The sequence below is a fragment of the Anastrepha ludens genome, chromosome 6 (assembly GCF_028408465.1).
Source record: "Anastrepha ludens isolate Willacy chromosome 6, idAnaLude1.1, whole genome shotgun sequence".
Classification (NCBI taxonomy): domain Eukaryota; kingdom Metazoa; phylum Arthropoda; class Insecta; order Diptera; family Tephritidae; genus Anastrepha; species Anastrepha ludens.
The window spans coordinates 44,126,055-44,145,272 of NC_071502.1; the positions used below are offsets into that span (position 1 = coordinate 44,126,055).

General features: G+C 37.7%; 1 protein-coding gene across 2 annotated transcripts in view; it reads left to right on the plus strand.

The window, feature by feature from the left end:
- LOC128866739 (protein dead ringer) overlaps window positions 1-17,942 on the plus strand; it is a 157,105-nt gene extending 139,163 nt beyond the window's left edge. The window contains exons 8-11 of one of the 2 annotated variants that reach the window (XM_054107700.1): window positions 13,817-13,964; window positions 14,029-14,783; window positions 14,946-15,628; window positions 16,528-17,942. In XM_054107700.1, the coding sequence (XP_053963675.1) occupies window positions 13,817-13,964; window positions 14,029-14,783; window positions 14,946-15,628; window positions 16,528-16,859 (1,918 nt within the window). In that variant the 3' untranslated portion in view covers window positions 16,860-17,942. Of the gene's footprint in view, window positions 1-13,816; window positions 13,965-14,028; window positions 14,784-14,945; window positions 15,629-16,493 lie in introns of both variants that reach the window. The other variant, XM_054107701.1, reaches the window with a different exon arrangement.
- The last annotated feature ends 1,276 nt before the right edge of the window (window positions 17,943-19,218 follow it).

Here is a 19,218-nt window from a genome sequence, read left to right on the forward strand (position 1 = left end):
GTTTTCGTGTCCACGGCTCTAAAGCAGCTTCTAAAACATTTTCCCAGGCTCGATAAAAACGATTGGAGAGCGTCCATCAGCGGTCACTGCGGCCCAAACCATTACTTGCGATGGGGAATTGCTTCGAGTGGCCATACGTAGGCTCAAATTCTCGTATGAGTGTTCGGTCAAGTAAACACGATCGTTTTGAGTGTTTATGAACTGCTCAATTGGGAAATTTTTATCCATCAGAAAACACAATGTTGGCAAATTCGCCACGTTCGTGCAAGCGCAACAACTCCTTTGCTCTTTCGCACCGAACTTTTCTTTGCTGGGATGAAAGATCGTGTGCTTTTTGGAACTTGTAAGCCTTGATCTTCATTTTTCAATATGCGTCGAATGCTGTCTTGCGATATTTTCAGTTCTTTGGCCATTTTTCTTCCACTTCGACGTGGATTTTGTTCCAGTCGAGCCTTCACCTCCGAACCATTTCTGGCGTTGTTGCGGTTTTTTTTGGTCCACCTCCATAGCGTTTTGCAATGCTACCAGTATCATTGTAACGTTTTATAGTGCGATACACAAACATTTTATTCACTTTGAAGTGACTGAGCTCACGAACAATGGCTGGTTGTGATTTTCCAGCCAAGTATAACGCAATCACACTATTACGTTTGAATTCCATCACAGAAAAAAAAACTCAACAAAACTAAGACGCAAATGCTTTTGATGACTTATAAACAATATATTGAACTGTCATTAGAACAATTTTGACGTTGATGTCATGAGCTTTTTTAACAGATACAAGCAGTATAAGGTTGGTAACACTTCATATCGTTCACGCTGTAATAGTGAGGAGGTTTTACACAATCCAATTCCATTCTCTAGAATCTAGAGTGCATTTTTCGCAGTCACTCATTCACAGCTTTATGGTCAATGAGCCAGTGAGCCGATAACGCTTCCATAACCATAAGGGAGACCTCTTCTCAGTCGGCTTCGATTTTTTTTTACTGCAATCGATAGATATATTGTAGGAGAATATGCCCTCAAAATTGTATAGCGGAATTCAAAGTGATCATGCCTTCAAATAAATGCAAAAGATTATTCTTGTGTGTCGCTTGTTTCGCCTCGAAAAAAAAATTGAGAAAAAAACACCTTTTTTTTAAGCACTCATAAGAGGCCCCCCCTTAAATCAATGATTCTATATGTTTGGAGGAAGTGTGGCATTATTTTAATATATATGTCATATTTTCCTAGTTTAAGTGTTTTCACTGAAGTCTGAAGCTTCGTCCACTGCGAATCGCCGCACTTGCTTACGTCCATGGTGCTGAATGAAACACTCCTCACACCAGAGCATCAATGCCTATACGAGTGACTTAACGAAGCTAAGGCAATCATATTTTACAATGTCGGTAATTTTGAAGTACGCTCCGCTTTTCATTTTTTCAGTAAAGGTAGAAAAGTGCTCTCGAATGCTCCTCTTAATGTCTGCCCATCTTTTTTTTAATCACTCATGTTTCTGCATCTTATAATAGGGCAGATATAATGAAAGACTTGTAAGACGTAGTCTATGTTCACCAAGAGAAAACCAAACATTACTATTCTATTACCTACGCAGCTCAAAATTGCACATTCTCATTATTGCAGAATTATCCATCGCTTCATCTTAAAACTTGAATTCTTGGTAGCTTTTATGTCGATTCCTAAGTAGGCAACTTGGCAAAAGTGATAACCGCCATTAAGCGGGCGTTTTTTGTGTTGTCCGGTATATTTTGTTCTATTCTCTTTTATTGCTCGAACAGCCTCTTTTGTCTGCTTTGCTAAGCCCCAGAAAGCCGCTCTAACAACTCTGCAAGAAGTCCCTCGTCTTCGTACCTTAGTCGCACGAAAGAAATCACCTTATCTGAAACTTCATTTGGTTCAAACGGAGCTGATGGTAGTGATACCAAATTTAGCGAAGACGTCGTGTGTATAGACAGCTTCTGCTTATGCTATCAAATGCAGCAAATAGGCCCGCGCCCAGTGGCCATCGTGATAGAAAAGGCACTGGTGAAACCTCCAAGTGCATAAAACTGCACACCACAAATTAAAAGAGGAGATCAAACACCCAATAAATAGAGTAAGGGCCAATTATATATATGCATACGTTACGTCGCCTTCCATGTCCATATGTATATACAGCCAAGGTCATATAATAGCACATTTAGGCTTTGAAAGCAAAGAGTTAAATATGTTTTTAAATAAGTATTTTTTATTGGGGAAAAAGCAACATAAAAAATAAAAAAAATTATTTACTTCCTCTTTAAAACAAAAAAATGGTCAAAAGGAATTTCAGTTTTGATTTAATTTACGAGAACGTTGATAACTCACGAAACCTCCTGGACACATAAATAGCACATCCTAAAAAAATCCAATTAAAAGCAAAAATAGTAAACAAATCAGATAGTTAAGTAATAATATTGTTTTACCAGATTCGATTTTGTACTATATCTACCTTTTTTGATTACTTCTTCAAGCCGTCCCTCCATGCTTTCTACAAGCTTCCTCAACTGCGACCCACAAATCATCAAAATTTTTAAAATTTTGTTAGCGTTTTTGTCCATAACTTCATTCCACAAATTTTCTATTGGATTGAGATCAGGGCTCTGCGCGGGCCAATCCAGTAAATTAATTGTTTCTCTTCTGAGCCACTGGCCTTGCAGTATGCTTTGCATCATTGTCCTGCATAAATGTTCAATTTAATGGCATAAACTAAAACACAAATTGCTCCATTTTATTCTGGAGTATATCCAGATACTGAAATCTATCCATTTTACCAACCACGCGAACAATCGGCCCAACACCATGCCAGGAAAAAGCTCCACCGCCGTGTTTCATCGACTTTTTTGTGAACCTAGGATTTAGCGCTTGATTTTTTGGACGACGTAGAATAGTTTTCCCATCTGGTCCCATCCTATTTATTATGGTTTCGCCGGTCCAAAGTACGTTTTTCCAAAACTGAATAGATTTGTCTGTGTGGGCTTTTGCAAAGGCAAGTCGGTGTTTGATACGTCTTTTTGAGAGGAGTGGGTTTTTTCTGCTTATTAGGCCACACAGCTGGGCTGCGTTACGTCGCCTTCCTACAAGCTTTCTGGACACCTGTAGACCATAATTCTTGGTTTATTTCAAGCATTATTTGTCGTGCCCACTTAAAAGGATCTGCTTTGCTCTTGCGTATTATGGTTCTATCCACATTAACATCAGTTTTTCGCGGCTTTGGTTTTCTTTCCGTTTTGGTTTTTTTTTTGCTGAGGTAGGATGAATCTTTCTTAACTAAATTAAATGCATTATAAACCATTTTCCCAGAGCACATCATCATTTCAGCTATTTCTGCATAGCTTTTTTCCGTGCAATGTTTTCCACGTCCCATTTTTAATAATTACTTTAAAATTTTATTTAAGAAACAAAAAATTATACTTAAAATCGCAGAAACAATATTAAAGTTTTACTCTCCGCTGCACGAGTTAAAATGTGCTATTTTTGTGTCCAACTATTTCATAGGCGCAGACACAACTAATCATTTCAATGTACAGAACCGACGGTCCTATAAATTTATGAAAAAATTAGATATTTTTCATAAAACAGTACCCGTAATCTCCAATTAGCCATCATTACATCATCTGCCTTCATGCTTTCCTTTGATTTGTGCACACCTTCCGCTTCACATACCGTTTCTCTCCACCAGTAAGCACTGCTTAGTAGCCGTGTCGCATATTCTCCGCGAGCTCGAGAGTTCCGCCGAGTGAATTCCATATTTTGCATTTAATTAATAAACACTACAAAAATCAGTCAATAGTAAACAATAAAGATGGTACCACACACACACACACACACACATATGTATATGCTATACATGCATACATACACCTATTTGCCTATTTGCCAACGTCCACATCTGACGTGGCGTGATGTTACAAAAAAGCGCGAAAAGAAGCGTAAAACTGAATATGGCAATGAGCAACAACAACGATCTTGGGAAACTAAAACAAACGTGCAATTAGAGTAAAGAGCCAAAAGTAACAAAGAAAAGAGTGCAGTATCGGAAAATGGACATTGGGCGCGGATAAGCTAACAATTAGCCATGAATGTCTCACGACCAGTAAGTGGATCCCTCTCAGCGAGTGAAGGATTGGTTGGTTGGTTGGTTGGTTGGTTGGTTGGTTGGTTGGTTGGTTGGTTGAATGTTGATCAACTTGGTGGTTGCTCGCGTTGCTTAACTTGTATGCATGTTGCATGCATCATCCTTGCACTAGCTGTGGCCCATTGCTTGTAGTTTTGTTGTTTTTGCTCAAATGGATGCTTCACATGAATTACCGTGTAAATATTAAATAAAAATGTAAAGGAGGCAATAGGCCACGTACGCGATTGCCTACAGCAAGCAAGTAGGAATGAATATGCATACACATGCACATACATATACATTTACATATACATACATACATATGTGTACATCCGTGTGATTGCGAGTGTATAAAGGGTTCGTTCGAGTGGCTGGTATGTACTCAGCTGCGAGGGTATAGAGTCGACAGGAAGATTTTTTATATCAACACTGGTGGCTGGAGGACAAGAGTGCATCGTGCACGAGGCAAATACATATATATGTATGTATGTATATGTATGTACATGTGTGCGCCTGTTAATCATAAGTTTTGCTGTTTGTTGCCTATTCGATTTCTTCACCTGCTCGGCCAAGCTAAGTTCTGCGGAATGATAGTGGTAATAATTATTGCTTTTAACGCTAATAATGTTATTGTTTTTGTTCTTGCTTTTTGCCGCACTGTTGATCATGTCTGTTGGAAATGTTAATTTGAAGATACCTGCTTAAAATAACAACAACAATAATAGCATCAATAACCAGCCTGCATAGCTGCATTGCCATTATGCATGTTGACGTATGTCCACATATGTATGTATGTATGTATATGCACGTATGTACCATATGAATGTGCGCCTCTGTGTGACTATGACCGTGTGGTGGATGGGCACACATTTGATGTGGGTAAACACCTGAATCGGTAATGGTGCAATTACCACCAGCCGATGTCGGCAAAAAGAAACATCTATATGTATACAGTATATATGCATGTACATATGTATGTGCGAGCATCTTCATCGCATTCAAGCCGCTTTAGATGCCGACAAACTGGAGACAAAAGCCTTGGCATGGGCGTGCTTTGTTTTCGGATACCTAAACAAATATAGCTGAACACTTAATTGACTTATTTCTATATCTTCGATGGGCTTTACATATGAACAAATGTAAGTAGAAGACTATAATCACAAATCGTCAAACCTTCCCTGGAAGCACTTGGCCGCTATCTCATGAACGAAGGCCAACTTAGTTTAAGACCAGCTCGAGTTAAGTTCAGCTGCTAGTCTACCATAGGCTAGATTACAATTCCTGCTAGTCTGCCATAGGCTGATCTGAATAGATCTCACATAGACCACAAGGGTCCGTAGTGTTAGCAGTGTTTTTGGAGTCGGGATAAACATAGTTTGTATACATGTTTTGGCTAGTTTCAATAAACAGTTTAAACTTTTATCAGCAATATACTTGAGAGATAAAGTGTGTACCGATCCCAGGCAGTTGCAACGAGTTCTGCTTAGAGCAGAAAAGTGGGAAAGGAAGTTTTCTAACACACCTCTTTTTCTTCTTCGCATAGGTTACACGCGTCGTCGTTCTGTACCAATCCCACTTTAGCTGCCTAATATGAAGTAAGAAAATGCCCCGTCTGTAATCCAACCAATATTTTACATTCCTTCCTTGGGAGTGTTCAAATAAAGTTGGTTGTTTAGTCTCCCATATGTCAGCTATTTTATTGCATGGAAGCAGTTCAAATATATCTATTAATCATATCAGCGAAGTGGTGAAGTTCAAGGACTATCATAACTAGACTGACCCTCCGTTGGGTACCCGGACAGACTTTTTCGACTTTGGACGCTAATTTTACATATTTCTATTATAGCTAACGACTTAAGCTTCCAGGTACTTGCCTAAAATTGATTTTTCTATCGCTTTATGGATATAACCTTTTAAAAAGGAGCCTCGAACAGGACGAAAAAGGCCAGATCCCGACCGAAGCTCAACTAAAGGTTTTGTAAAAGGTGTCCAACGAAGGGCTAATTGCTATTTCTACCAGATCGTATGTCAATTAGATAAATGTAAATAACGAACTAAAATAACGAGCTGCTATCCCCATCAAATGATTGTACAAGAAGCGGTAGTTTTCCTATAATGATTAACATTTTTCACAATGACTTGAAATTATAACTAAGGCGAACCTTGTTTCAAATGTTGTTTTCTAAGAATGAGTTTCTTAAGCCCATTTTCAATAGCCATTTTCGAGCATTGCTCAAACTATAAAGCCATGGTACAGATCCATAAGTAAAAACACTCTCAGCTGGTTATCAAAAAATGCCATAGCTGTGATCACCTGACGCCAAAACGCTCTTTTACATTAGATGGTTAAAATGATTAAATTACATAGAAAACCGTATAAAGAAGTTTAAAAAATTCAGTAAAAATTCAGAAAAATTTCTCAATAAAAAGCACTATTATAGTTAAAAAATATTTGTTATTGTACATTTTCCAAGCCAAAGATAGTATTTTATATTTTTTTGTTGCCCATATTCTATTATTTTTAATTTTGCCATTAAAAACCTTAATTTGGCATAGCAACCTCGCAAATACGCTTAAGCCCTTGACGACTGCCTCTCAAACTCACACCAAGGGTGTCTGTCAAAAAATAGGAAGAAGAAGAAGAGTGTTTTTACTTGTATTTTGTACCAATAGAAAGAAGATTGCGCCCATCAGAGAGTACGTGACGTCACGTTTGCTGAGTTGTGCAGTATTGCCAACCATTTGCTCTGTTTTTGTACAATGTCTCTAGCACACATGATGGAAAGAATAATGAGATGGGGCCTATCGTGGTCCCGTTGCTTTGCTCTCAGCGAAGTTGACAACGAGTTACGTGATTTCAGCTCCAGTATGGCCAGATTACCATTTTCGTAACTTGATTTAGCATTTTTTTTGTTATTTAATCTCGGAGTTTTAGTTCTTTCTTCATTACATTTTTCTAGCCTGTTCGAATTAAAAAGAAATGTTTATAATTTTGTAAAATATAAATTTTTTAAAAATTAGTTCAATAATTCACTCAGTTTTATTTAGCTTTACTTTTTTTAACATCTGTTTGCATTGCCAGCGATTGCAGTTGTTGTTGGTGTTCTTCTGCTTTCAGCAGTCAAATCTCTCTCTCGCTACTGCAGTGTTGCCTAGTTTTGGATATAAAAACGCACTAAAACGCCCATTTACAGAAAATAAAATACCAAATTTTAATTGAAATACTTAAAGAGCTTTGTATGCGTGACAAATTATTTTTGAAATGTGCGTTTTTTTTTAAATAAATGTGTTATGGATATGTACAATTTAATTTATTAGTTTTTTTGTTAAAAGAAACTCTTTTGTTAAGGGAACGACTTATTTGTTATGTTTCAGGTTATGTAACAAAATAAGGTAGTCTGTTTGTAAAAATATCGTTATAGTTTTTTTAATATATTCTGGTATTTTTTTTATACACCTCTTGATACCCTATGCCCCACTAAGGATTGCGGACAGGACGAAACGATTACACCTCTATGGTTTTAATTCGCATTCAGTAAATTTAAACGCTTTTTAAAACGTGTAAAAAGGTTTCCAATGTTAAGAAGAGTTGAGAGAAGAAGATTTAATATATGTACTTGCATAACCTTAAAAGGAGCAAAAAAATAAATTTACCCCTTCAAAATATCAAACTTTATAAGAGTCAACAAATTAGCATTAGCACTAAAATCTTCTCAGATTGAGCTTTTTTAACCTTCTTTTGTTTAATAATACAATTTTTTTTAACTCACAGTTTCGGTAGCTTTAAATTAAAAACAAAAAGAAACAAACACCAAACTTAAAAATTTTCACATTTTGGGTTTAAAAAAGCACTAAATTTATTGTGAAGAGCAAATGGTTGGCAATACTGCACAACTCGGAAAAACGTGCCGTCACGCACTCTCTGATGGGCGCAATCTTCTTTCTATCATTCTTGTTTAGCACATATGTAGGTCGGCAAAGCATACTCGCGCAAGTAGTACACCCAACTCATGTATTCTTATGCTATTAAAATCTTTGCGGAGAGATACATAATTTTTTTTTAAAACTCTTCTCTCTCTCTTGGAAACTCGTTTCTTTAATTTTGAGAACAGTTTTGAAGGCACTAAGAGAATTCAGAACAAATCCAACTCAACGAGTTGTCTTCCGCATACTTTTTCGAACAAACTATTTCTGATTTAAAATTTATTTGTTCCAAGCAAAGAAATATATTTAAAAAATATACTTCTAACCAGAAACTGCCCCAAAAGTATAAATATTAATATTGAATCAACTTTGTTTTGAAGGATATGGTTTCTTTGTCGTCAATTTAATTTCTTCTAAAGTAAACTGGAATTAAGTGCAATTTAAATGCTATGAAGTAATTCAATTGCTAAATTTTTTGGTGAAGTTAGTTGCACAATCGATGTTTTTTTATTTTTTGCACATATAAAATATATAAACTATAATTTTAGGCGTAAATATAATACGAGTATATCCTAGTGGAGTGCAAAAGTATTATTTTTCATTGTTGGTACATTTGGTGGTTTACTGTTTTCACTTCTGTGCAGTTCGATTACTCTGTGCACACCAACACTCTCGCAAAGTCAATTTTGCCGACCTCTGCGCCAGCGCAACCCTTTTTAAAGTGATATTTTATGATGATCTTTCAAGATTTTGTACACAAACCTTAGATTCTACCCGCTCATTTCGCACGTTTCTTAGGCTTTCCAATCAGTCGTCGTTTAGACGGCAATAAAGTAGCATTGGTTGGGTGGGTGCTGCGCTGAGTTTATTTTAGTGATATCACAATTTTTTATTTTATTGTTTTTTGATTTCACCAAGCCTGTGTGCATATGTATGTACCTATGCCATATAATTCTATAGAATTTTTTTTTTTTTTAATCCTGTGTATTAACTAAAACTTTGTGGTCCTTTAAAACAAAAATACTTACATATGCATGTAAGTGATGCTGAAAAACTGAGGAGTTTGTTTGTGTAAGAAAGTAAGCCTATAATAAAATTGAACTGGAGTAAATCCCTTTGAATAAATCGATTTTGAATACGCATAGAAAGCTTTGATTGACCCCTTAACGCGAAAATATTGCTTATGCTTCCATCAATTTTGTATCAGAGCGACCGATGCTGGAGTTATTGTTGTAGCAGCTTACTAAACCCTGTCTGTGCGATGTAATCAACTGTCGTCTTCATCTAATGGTAGACCCAGAAAGCGTGCTATTTCATAGGGTGGACCCAAAAGAGGGAGCGGGGTATGAGGTGAGTAGGTTTGATAGGGTATGTGAATAGCTGCTTTGTGTCAAGCCGTGTGCCTTCACATGCTGGACATTTCGTTCTGAGCTACTCTAAATACCAGCACTCTTGCGAGCAGCCTACGTTTTCGACAAGGATTCTGATGGCTCAGCTTCTACTTTTTACTTGGACTACTTTCCTTTGAAGATTCATGTATCATACATGTCAATAATATCCTTTTCCCCCCACCTCAAATTTCTACGCCACTGTCCTTCATGCAAACACCTGCTTTTGCACCATCGCTTGCCCATGCGTGTTGCATTTCATTTGCATATTGCAATTTGCAATACTGTAGCTCACATAGTCGGCGTGGCTGTAGCGCATAGCATTGCCGCCGCCGTGCCTTACCAAACACGTCGATGCAAACAATTGCTGATTGTCTCATCTTCGTTCGCTCGTTGTGTTTGTATTGCCTTCCATTAGCATTCTTTTAATTTAATTAACACAATCAAAGGCTGCACATTTCCATATCCCCTCCTCCTTCTACCACTCAAAAGCGGCTGCATCATTTAGACCCGTTGAAGTCAAACCGTCAACAAATGGACTATCGACAGCTAAAGATCATTTTGTCTTTTTCATATCATCCGCATTTTGTTTGTTGTTGCTGTCGTTCGTTCAATCGCGTTAGTACTCTATTATTTAAATATTTAATAAACATTTCTTTCATTCTCTGCAGCCGCCTGCACGTTCGTGTACTGCGCATGGCTTCGTCGGCTGACGGTATCTTAACCTGCCGGTCTGTGTTTACTCATTGGAGATTTTGCATTTGCATTTTGTCATGTCACCACCGGAGTTTGTCTTATTTCTATTCCTTCCTCGGTGCATCTCGTGCAGCTCGTTGTCGTTCTCCATTAATTCCATTTTTTTTTTTACCTTCATCCAAGTCGTCAAGTGCAACAATTGAAATATTTTGTTGATTTAGATCCATCGTAACGATCGTTGATAATCATCAGTCATAATGACGACATTTCTGGATGGATGCGCTTTAGGCCATCATATTTTTATTTGTTTTTTTTTTCAATTAATGTATTAGCTTGTGGACATACATATGTACATATGTACAAATATTTTGGAAAATGTCTATGACTAATAATAAATGAGAGGACATTCCGCTATTTTTGTCTAGTATCGGCCGTGGTTGAAAATTCGGTAAATAACAATTCTTACTGTAAGAAGTAGCCTTTATCCAATTTCTATTGCACTACATGCATATATAATGTAACTTAATAATCATTATAATGATTAATTTGGCAAATACCAAGAAACTCTGTATAGGAGAGTGTTTGCTTGGGACATTTTTCTTGTGATAAAATATGGCAATTTTTTTCTGACATCCTGATAGCGATCCCAAAAATGGTGAGGATTTTTCCCTTTCATTTATTTCGTGCCGCGCTCCCTTTTCCAACACCTACCACTTTTCACCATAAGACAGGTATTGATTTCTGTAACTGTATATAATTTCATTAACTTAACTTCTGTGATTCCGGAGAAAGACGATTTGGAAATTTCAGATTATATAGCAAGTGCCAGGGCTCCTCTTCCAATACCTACTAGTCCAGTCATTTAAGCTTAAATTAGGTAAGAATCTCAGAATTCGAGATACCCAGCTGTAAGTCTGTAAATATTTGTATACTGACACCCTAAAACTTGTCTCAAAACCTACATTTGGTAGGGTGAACGCAACAATTAAATTTCAAGGGCAAAAGTCACAAAAATCGGTGTTTTTGCGCTTATTTTGAAAATATCTCATTTCGCAAGGAAATTTTGCTATTTTTATTTATTATCAATATTGTAGAATACAAAATTCTTTACAAATTTTGTTGAACAAAATTTGTTATACGGTGAACCGTTTTCGTGATAGAGGGCGGAGAGCGCGCGGCCACCGGATCACTTCAGGTTAACCGGTGCCTCCGGTGGAAAACGCGCCATATATATAGGGTTTTTTAATAGGTGCGCTTCAACTTTTTTCCGATAGGGAGGGCGAATGACGCAATATTTTTTATTTTTCGCTTGTCATTTGTAAACTTCATTAGTATACATTTCATCATGGAACGCTACACACTTAAGTAACGATTGCAAATCGTGCAAATTTTTTTTGAAAATAATCGTTCTGTTGCTGCTACTTTAAGAGCATTACGGCCATTTTACGGTCCATTTAACAAGCCGTCCCGTTTTGGGGTTATGTGAAGTCATTGGTCTACAGTAACAAGCCGGCGACGATTTGTGAGCTCAGAGCCAATATTGAACGCGAAATTGCTGAATTGCGAAATTTCATACTTAAATGTATATGTTCAAACTCGATAATAAAAAAAAAACTAGTTAAAAAAGTCAAACCGTTTGTGTTTTATTCAAAAAAGTTCAAAAGTTGAAGCGCTCTTACTGAAAAACCCTATAGTTGATGAACTATCGATAAATCAGTAATTATAAATATTCGTCAATTTTTATAAACTATCGTATTATATTTTATCAAATCATTTTATCATTTTCTCTATGCATTAAATCTATATCTATTCAATAATATTGATAACCGTTTCCTAAAATTGAAAAATAATTAGGGGAAAAACTTAAATCATAATATAATTATATTCCCATTTACACTAATGACATTTTAAATAAAAAATAATTAAGTGCATCTTCTTTAAAATCTGTAAATTTTAAAATCATTCCACTACGTCAAAATGGGCAAGCTTGTCTCAATGCTCTACCATATCAGAGCGACATTAACGAAGATGGAATGACCCCGAAATCATGGAAGAATTTGAGACAAATGTCGTTGAAGACGATAATGAAGATAAATTCATAATTTATTTGTTTCTTTTCATCATGTAAGAAGTTATTAATATTAATTAGGTTAAAATTCAAAAATAATTCCTATATTTTCATTAACCATTCTGCAATTACATGAACAGGTAAGTGTTATTAAGTAAATTAATACTGAATAAAAAGTGGATAGGTTAAGAAAAAATCATAAAATATAGCATAATAGTTAATAAAAATTGACAAATATTTATAATCATTGATTTATCGATAGTTCATCAACTATATAGTATATGCCGCGTTTTTGACCGGAGGCACCGGTTGACCTGAAGTGATCCGGAGACCGCACGCTCTCCGCCCTCTATCTCGAAAGCGGTTCACTGTATAAAAAATTTTTTCCAACAAAATTTGTAGAGAATTTTGTATTCTACCATATTGATAATAAATAAAAATAGCAAAATTTCTTTGGGAAATGAGATATTTTCAAAATAAGCGCAAAAACACCGATTTTTGTGACCTTTGCCCTTGAAATTTAATAGTTGCGTTCACCCTACCAAATGTAGGTTTTGAGACAAGTTTTAGGATGTCAATATACAAATATAATATTTACAGACTTACAGCTGGGTATCTCGAATTTCGAGGTGAACTTACTATAATGACTGGACTATACCACTTTTCACCATAAGACAATTATTGACAATTTGGGTAACTTTATCAAATTTTATTAACCTAATTTTAGGGGCATAGGTTGTTACGTGACTACCATTCGGAAGACGTAGATTCGAATCTCCGTCAAACACCAAAATAACGAAAATTGGTAAACCCCGAGTGTGTTTCTATAATTTCTCTTAATACGTATTTCACGTTTGTTATTATTTTCTTACATATTTTTAAATATTAAATATTCAAAATATTCATGACCACCCTCTATTTGTGCTGTACAAAGCTACGTATGGTAACTGTTAACGAATTTCTTGTATGTACATAAATGATGGAAATGTACAGTTTGGTATTTCTGGTTCATGCGATTCTTTATGTTTGTTATAGCAAATTCTCCGTGATGCAATAGTCACATTTATTCTCTATGCGTAAGACCAAGGCAGTTGAACTCACATTTGTTGGTAGTTATTTTGTACATTTATGTACATACATATGTACATGTTAACGGTATGCATTCGAACATTTAATTATTCTCATCTTTGTTGCCGTTTGGCTCGGTAGTTTATTTACCAGCCGCAGTGTGTTGTTCCCGCGAATTTGCCTATCAGCAATTGTAGTGGAAGGACATACTGCGGTAAGTGAAATTCCTCATTTTGTTGTTTTTGTATTTTGTCAGAAATATTCTGCTCCACCGGTTCGGCGACCGTTATTAATTTTTGTAAATTAATATTTATCGCCCCCAGTGAGATCCACCAAGTTATGGTCATGCACAAATTTATTTGGTCTAGGCTGATGATTTATGCATTAATTAAAAAATGTCTAATTATGGTTCTGCCTAAGAATTGCACAAATTTTTAACACAAACATCGAGGATTAGATTTTTTGATTGTTCTGCTATTTAATTTAATATAATTTTACCACTTTTTATTAATAATCCACCTCTGCCTTCGCTTCCAGGTATATGAAATATCTCTATAAATACGAATGCAAAAAGAAGAATCTTAGCACACTTGCTGAATTACAGGCGGCTATTGACGGCAATCGTCGCGAGGGCCGTCGCTCCGGTTATGGCCAATATGAGGCAATGCGCAGTCAGTTGCAAATGGTAAGGCAAAATAATGCAATCGAAATTATTGAATTACAATATGATTTTTAAAATGTCGTTGTAGCCCCAAACCAGTCGTCAGTCATTGCCAGCAGGAATTCCACAATTATATACGCAAGTCAGTAGCAATCACCAAGCACAAGCGGCGGCCGCTGCTGCAGCAGTAGCACAGCAGAGATTGATAGGACAGATAGGACAGAATATAGTAGCGCACGGCATTGAACAACGCATGATGGAGTATTTCAATTTTCTGCAGGCGAATAGTGAGCAGCAGAATAGCGCTGCAGCAGCTGGAGAAGAGGGCGCTGGCGCCAATTCTGCCAACACTGGTGCAGGCGATGCAGCAGCAGCCGGATCAACGGGAAGGGTGGGTGTGAGTCCGGCTAGTGCAAGTGGTCCAAATGGTGGACCAAATGGTTCAGGTGGTGCAGGTGGCACAAGTGGTACGGTTAGTATCAGGCATCAGCGTCAACATTCATTGAGTCCAGAGATGTTTGGAAACGGGGGACTAAATCCGTTCGATATGTCTCATCTCGCTTTCTTGCAAATCTACAACAATGGCAATGGCAATTCAGCGGCGATGAGTGCATCCCCTCAGGGGAGTTTTGTTGGTGCAGGCGGCATCAGTGGAGCAACACCTGGTGTCAGTGGGGTAGCATCTGGCGTCAGTGGGATAACAACTGGCGTCAGCGGTGGAGTACCTGGCTTTAGTGGTGGAGCACCTAGTTTTATTGGAGCAGCAGCTGGTGTTAGTGGTGCAGCACCTGGCTTTAGTGGACGAGCATCTGGCGCTAATGGGGGAACGCCAAACGAGCAGAAGTGAGTAATGAATTAATTTGGCCGCTATTCGCACTTAGTGGTTAGAGCGCCATCTGTTGGTCACGTGCTGTGATTTGTCAACACAGCGCTTCTAACACTTTGTAATTGCGGTTTGTGTCTATACTAAACGCTAAACTTTGTTTTTCATTATTTTTCTCGCAGTGAGGCATTAAATCTTTCGGATTCGCTTCCGAATATCAATATCGTCAAACGCGAACGGGCAGAGCAACGGTCATCACCGTATGCCACCAACGATTTTCAAAATCGATCGCAGTCGTCGCAACGTGGTGCCAATGGCAACGTCAATGGCGGCTCTATGAATTTTCCAGGCAACATGTATATGCCACCCAACATGGCTGCAGCGGCAGCAGCAGCAGCCGCAGCTGCGGCGGCGGCCAATTTTCGGCAACAGACGGGCAATCTGCCGCCGTACACTGATGATGAAGATGAAGAAGATGACGGGGATGTACACAGCATCATCAATTCATTGGCACGTCGCGAAGAGAACAACCGGGCAGCATCAACGAATGTTCATCAACAACGCCAACATTTGGCGCATAATCGATATGGCGGCACCAGAATAAATGGCAATAACGACAGGTCTAGAGATTCGGCCATTGCCAATTCACCCCCGACCAGTGGGGTGTCGTCTGGTGGTAGTGTCAACAACAATAGCGATGGCCACAGAAATGTACACATGTCAAAGCGGCATAACGTTTATGGCACGCCGGCAATGAGCTGTGCCACCGATGCTAGGCGCACACAGTCTGTGGAACCGGGTTTTGGTGATGTAGAGAATGCATTGAACCTGTTGTCCAGCCTCGCGTTCCAGCTGTCACGAAATGGTGAGTAGAAAAAAGAGGGGCAAGCGATCGCCTTCGGTCACTTATCTTTCATACTGGTAAAGAGAAAGTAGTTGGTGCTTCTAAATGCAAGAGTGTCATAATCCAAAAGTGTTCAATTGAGTAAGTGTCCCTAAGTGAAATGAAAGACTTAATTGCAGCTTATGATGCACTGTGCGTTGATATCGTTATGCTTGCGCTCATTTCCACATATTTATCTAAAATTTTTAATTTTCTGTTTTTGACTATGACACTCTTGCAGATAGTGAACGATATGTGTGTGCATTAGGGCGGGTCGATTTAAAAATCGCTCATTGCTCTGTGAAAATCGTATTCTAGGGATCAAAATAAGAAACTTTGCCAAAGGAACCATACCTCTAAAACGAATTCTGATGTCCCCCAATTTGGGTCGAGCGAAAAATCCTACTTTGACCCATTTAGAGTGCTCCAATCGAGTCCAAATGTATGACCGACCCCCACTAACTTTGGACTGCCGATCCACCAATGCCAGTGGCACACCCCGTGGAACTCCCCTGGGGGTTCCCCATACAATCATTTCAAAATATCACCATTTTTGACCTTTACATGAGAAAAGAAACTAAAAAGTTCGACCCAAATTGGGGGACATCAGAATTCGTTTTAGAGGTATGGTTCCTTCGGCAAAGTTTCTTATTTTGATCCCTAGAATACGATTTTCACAGAGCAATGGGCGATTTTTTTGCCTCCCCACTAATCGACCCGGCCTAATGTGCATGCATAGCAAAAACTGCCATAGGCGAGCATTCACAACAAATGATTTAGGTCTCCTTGTCAGCATTTGAAATTATAAGACTTTTTGTACAATAAAATCTTATAACATATTTTTCAGCTACTCCCTTTTTTCTTACTCCCTTTCAAAAAAGGTTACTACAGCAATGGTCATCCGCAGCTAGTTGTAAATCTGAACATAAATAACGTTAAATATTCGGGTATGCTAGTGGCCGAGTCTACCGGTAGTGCCAGCTCACCCGGTGCCGTAAGCCCCAATACGCCGGGAAGTAATAATATGAGAGATATGCTGCCAGAAGAACCAAATGCAAATGGTATGAACGGCGGTGCAAATGGCACGAATGGTGGCCACGAAAATGACAGCATTGGCGATGGCGACCACTCGATTAGTATGGAAGAAGAAATGAGGGATGAGCTAAACGAGTCTGGAGTCAATAGGAATAGGATGGATCAATCGCCTCAGTAGGCGAGTTGGTTAAGGAAGGATTGACTCGATTGGCGGCTAGTGGAACACAGGAATTACTATTATACGAGAACATTATTCTTATACGGCATTCAAGCACTTCACCCGCTGAAGTTGGTTCTTCAATTAATTTCAGTTAAATAAGGTTAGGTTAGGATACTTTTGGAGTACATTTGAAATTCACCTACACATTTGTGCAAAAAAAAAATTTATATATTTTATACAACAACCTATAATTTTAAGTCACGATTATTACGCCATTGAAGTTTAATGTTAAATCACTGAAGTAATTAATGTAGCCAACAAAAAAAAAAAAAAAAACATTGTAGAAGAATGTACATATTTAAATGTAAAACGAAAACAAAAAAAAACACTGGTAGTGTGTAAATTCATGTCCTCCATATTGATTAGATTTTAAAAGAATTTTATTATTATTAAATTTTTTTTTTTATTTTCTCTCGTTACGCGTTTTCGATCACGCCTTCATTCATACATTTGTACATATTTATTTTACAACTCTTAAATTTATGTATTGTTTTGAAATTCTAATGAGACGTTTGATGCTACGGAGCCACGCTCATGCATTTGCTGTCCAACAGCTTATATGTGTGTGTGCGTGTCGGGTGACACACGTACTTGCTTCGTGTCATACTTGGCCGACTTGTTGTCGGCTTTTGCATGATAAAAATCAAAAATCTTAGATTTTTTTGCGGACAAGCGTCATGCACCCGACACGCACACATATACGCCGCTGGACAGAAAATGCATGAGCGTGTCCCCGTAGCATGAGACCACCTTTCAAACAAGCTACAGTGGCAATTCGATAATCTGAACTAATGCGTGTAGATCATTGTTAAATAAATATATAAGTTTATTGAATTATATTAAAAGAGTTCATGAAAATTAAGTTATTTCAAATAAAAGGAAGCTTTCGAGTGATATAATATGCAATATAAAAATACCAAATTTAGAAACGAAATAGTTTTAAAAAATATTTTGTGTTTACTACAATATTTTTTTACATTGCCTCATTTTATGTTATATTTTAATTTACAGTTACGAACAATTGATCTATTTCAATCATTACTTTTTCACATGAAGTTACTTACTTACTTGACACATGAGAACTATGAATAATTATTGAGTAATGCAACCATTTCGACTTACTTGATATATTAGGTTAGGTTGAAATGGTTGCTCAGCGACAGAGCGCACACTTGGACGAGCCCCAAATTTGTCCTTTGCCATTGCGTATTTGATAAATTGCAATGAGCGTAAACAATATCGAGAAGATGGCTATAATTTCCACATTTTTCATAACATTTCTAGGATTATAGCGACGATTTCCTCTGGAGTATTGATCTTCAGAGTGTCATATGGCTGAGGATTATTATTAATGTACACTTTTCCCTTTGAGTAGCCCCGTAGCGAAAAGTTCGATGCTGTTTAATTGGGCGAGTGCGGAGGCCACCCAAAATCGCTATTTTTGACAAGGAGCGGTCGAGAGGGCATTGTCTTGCGAAAATTCATCGTCTACTACGCCATTCTACTGAAACTAATTCAAACCTCGCGGCTGATTTTTCTCAATGAAACGCTGCAAAAATTCGGTGATCAATGGCCGGTATCGCTCACCATTGACGGTTACGTACCGTCATCCCCGATAATTTTCATAGTGCACACACCAAACTGGCACTTGCAACACCATGCAGAGACTGCTACTGCACGAAGCGAAGATTTTCAGTGCGTCAGAACCGACAATTTCGTCAATTTCGTCTATTTCGCCCTCCGCAGAGGCTGCTACTGCACGAAGCGCAGATTTTCAGTGCGTCAGAACCGACAATTTCGTCTATTTCACCCACCGCTGAGAGTGAAATTTGCCTCATCACTCATATTCAATATTCGAAGAGTTATTTTCAAAATTAAATTTCACGATCTCTCTGCGCGTTCCATGTAAAATTGTGCTGCACCGACGTTTCTTGAAAAGTTTCCAGAGGAGAAGCAAGTCGTGCGCAAAGCAACTGTCAAAGTTATTCAAAGTTCTCATATGTAAAGTATACATACATATGTAGATGAAACGCTCTATATATTCAGCGATCGGCCGTAAAACTATGATTGTATGAAAATTAAAATTTATTAGACCAGCAAATATGCTAATGTGCATTTATTTATTATAAAAAGTTATAGTTAAAAGCTGCTTTTGCAAACTGTACTCACTGCCTGAGTAACATCCCGCCATTGTCTTGCGCTGTTGTCAATTTCCTATGCCATTAAGGGGGGAGTCTGGTTTATGAGGTCTAAAAATTGCATCTCTTAGCGATTTTTGTTTAAGGAAAAAATTAATTTAGCACTGCAAAGTTTTTTC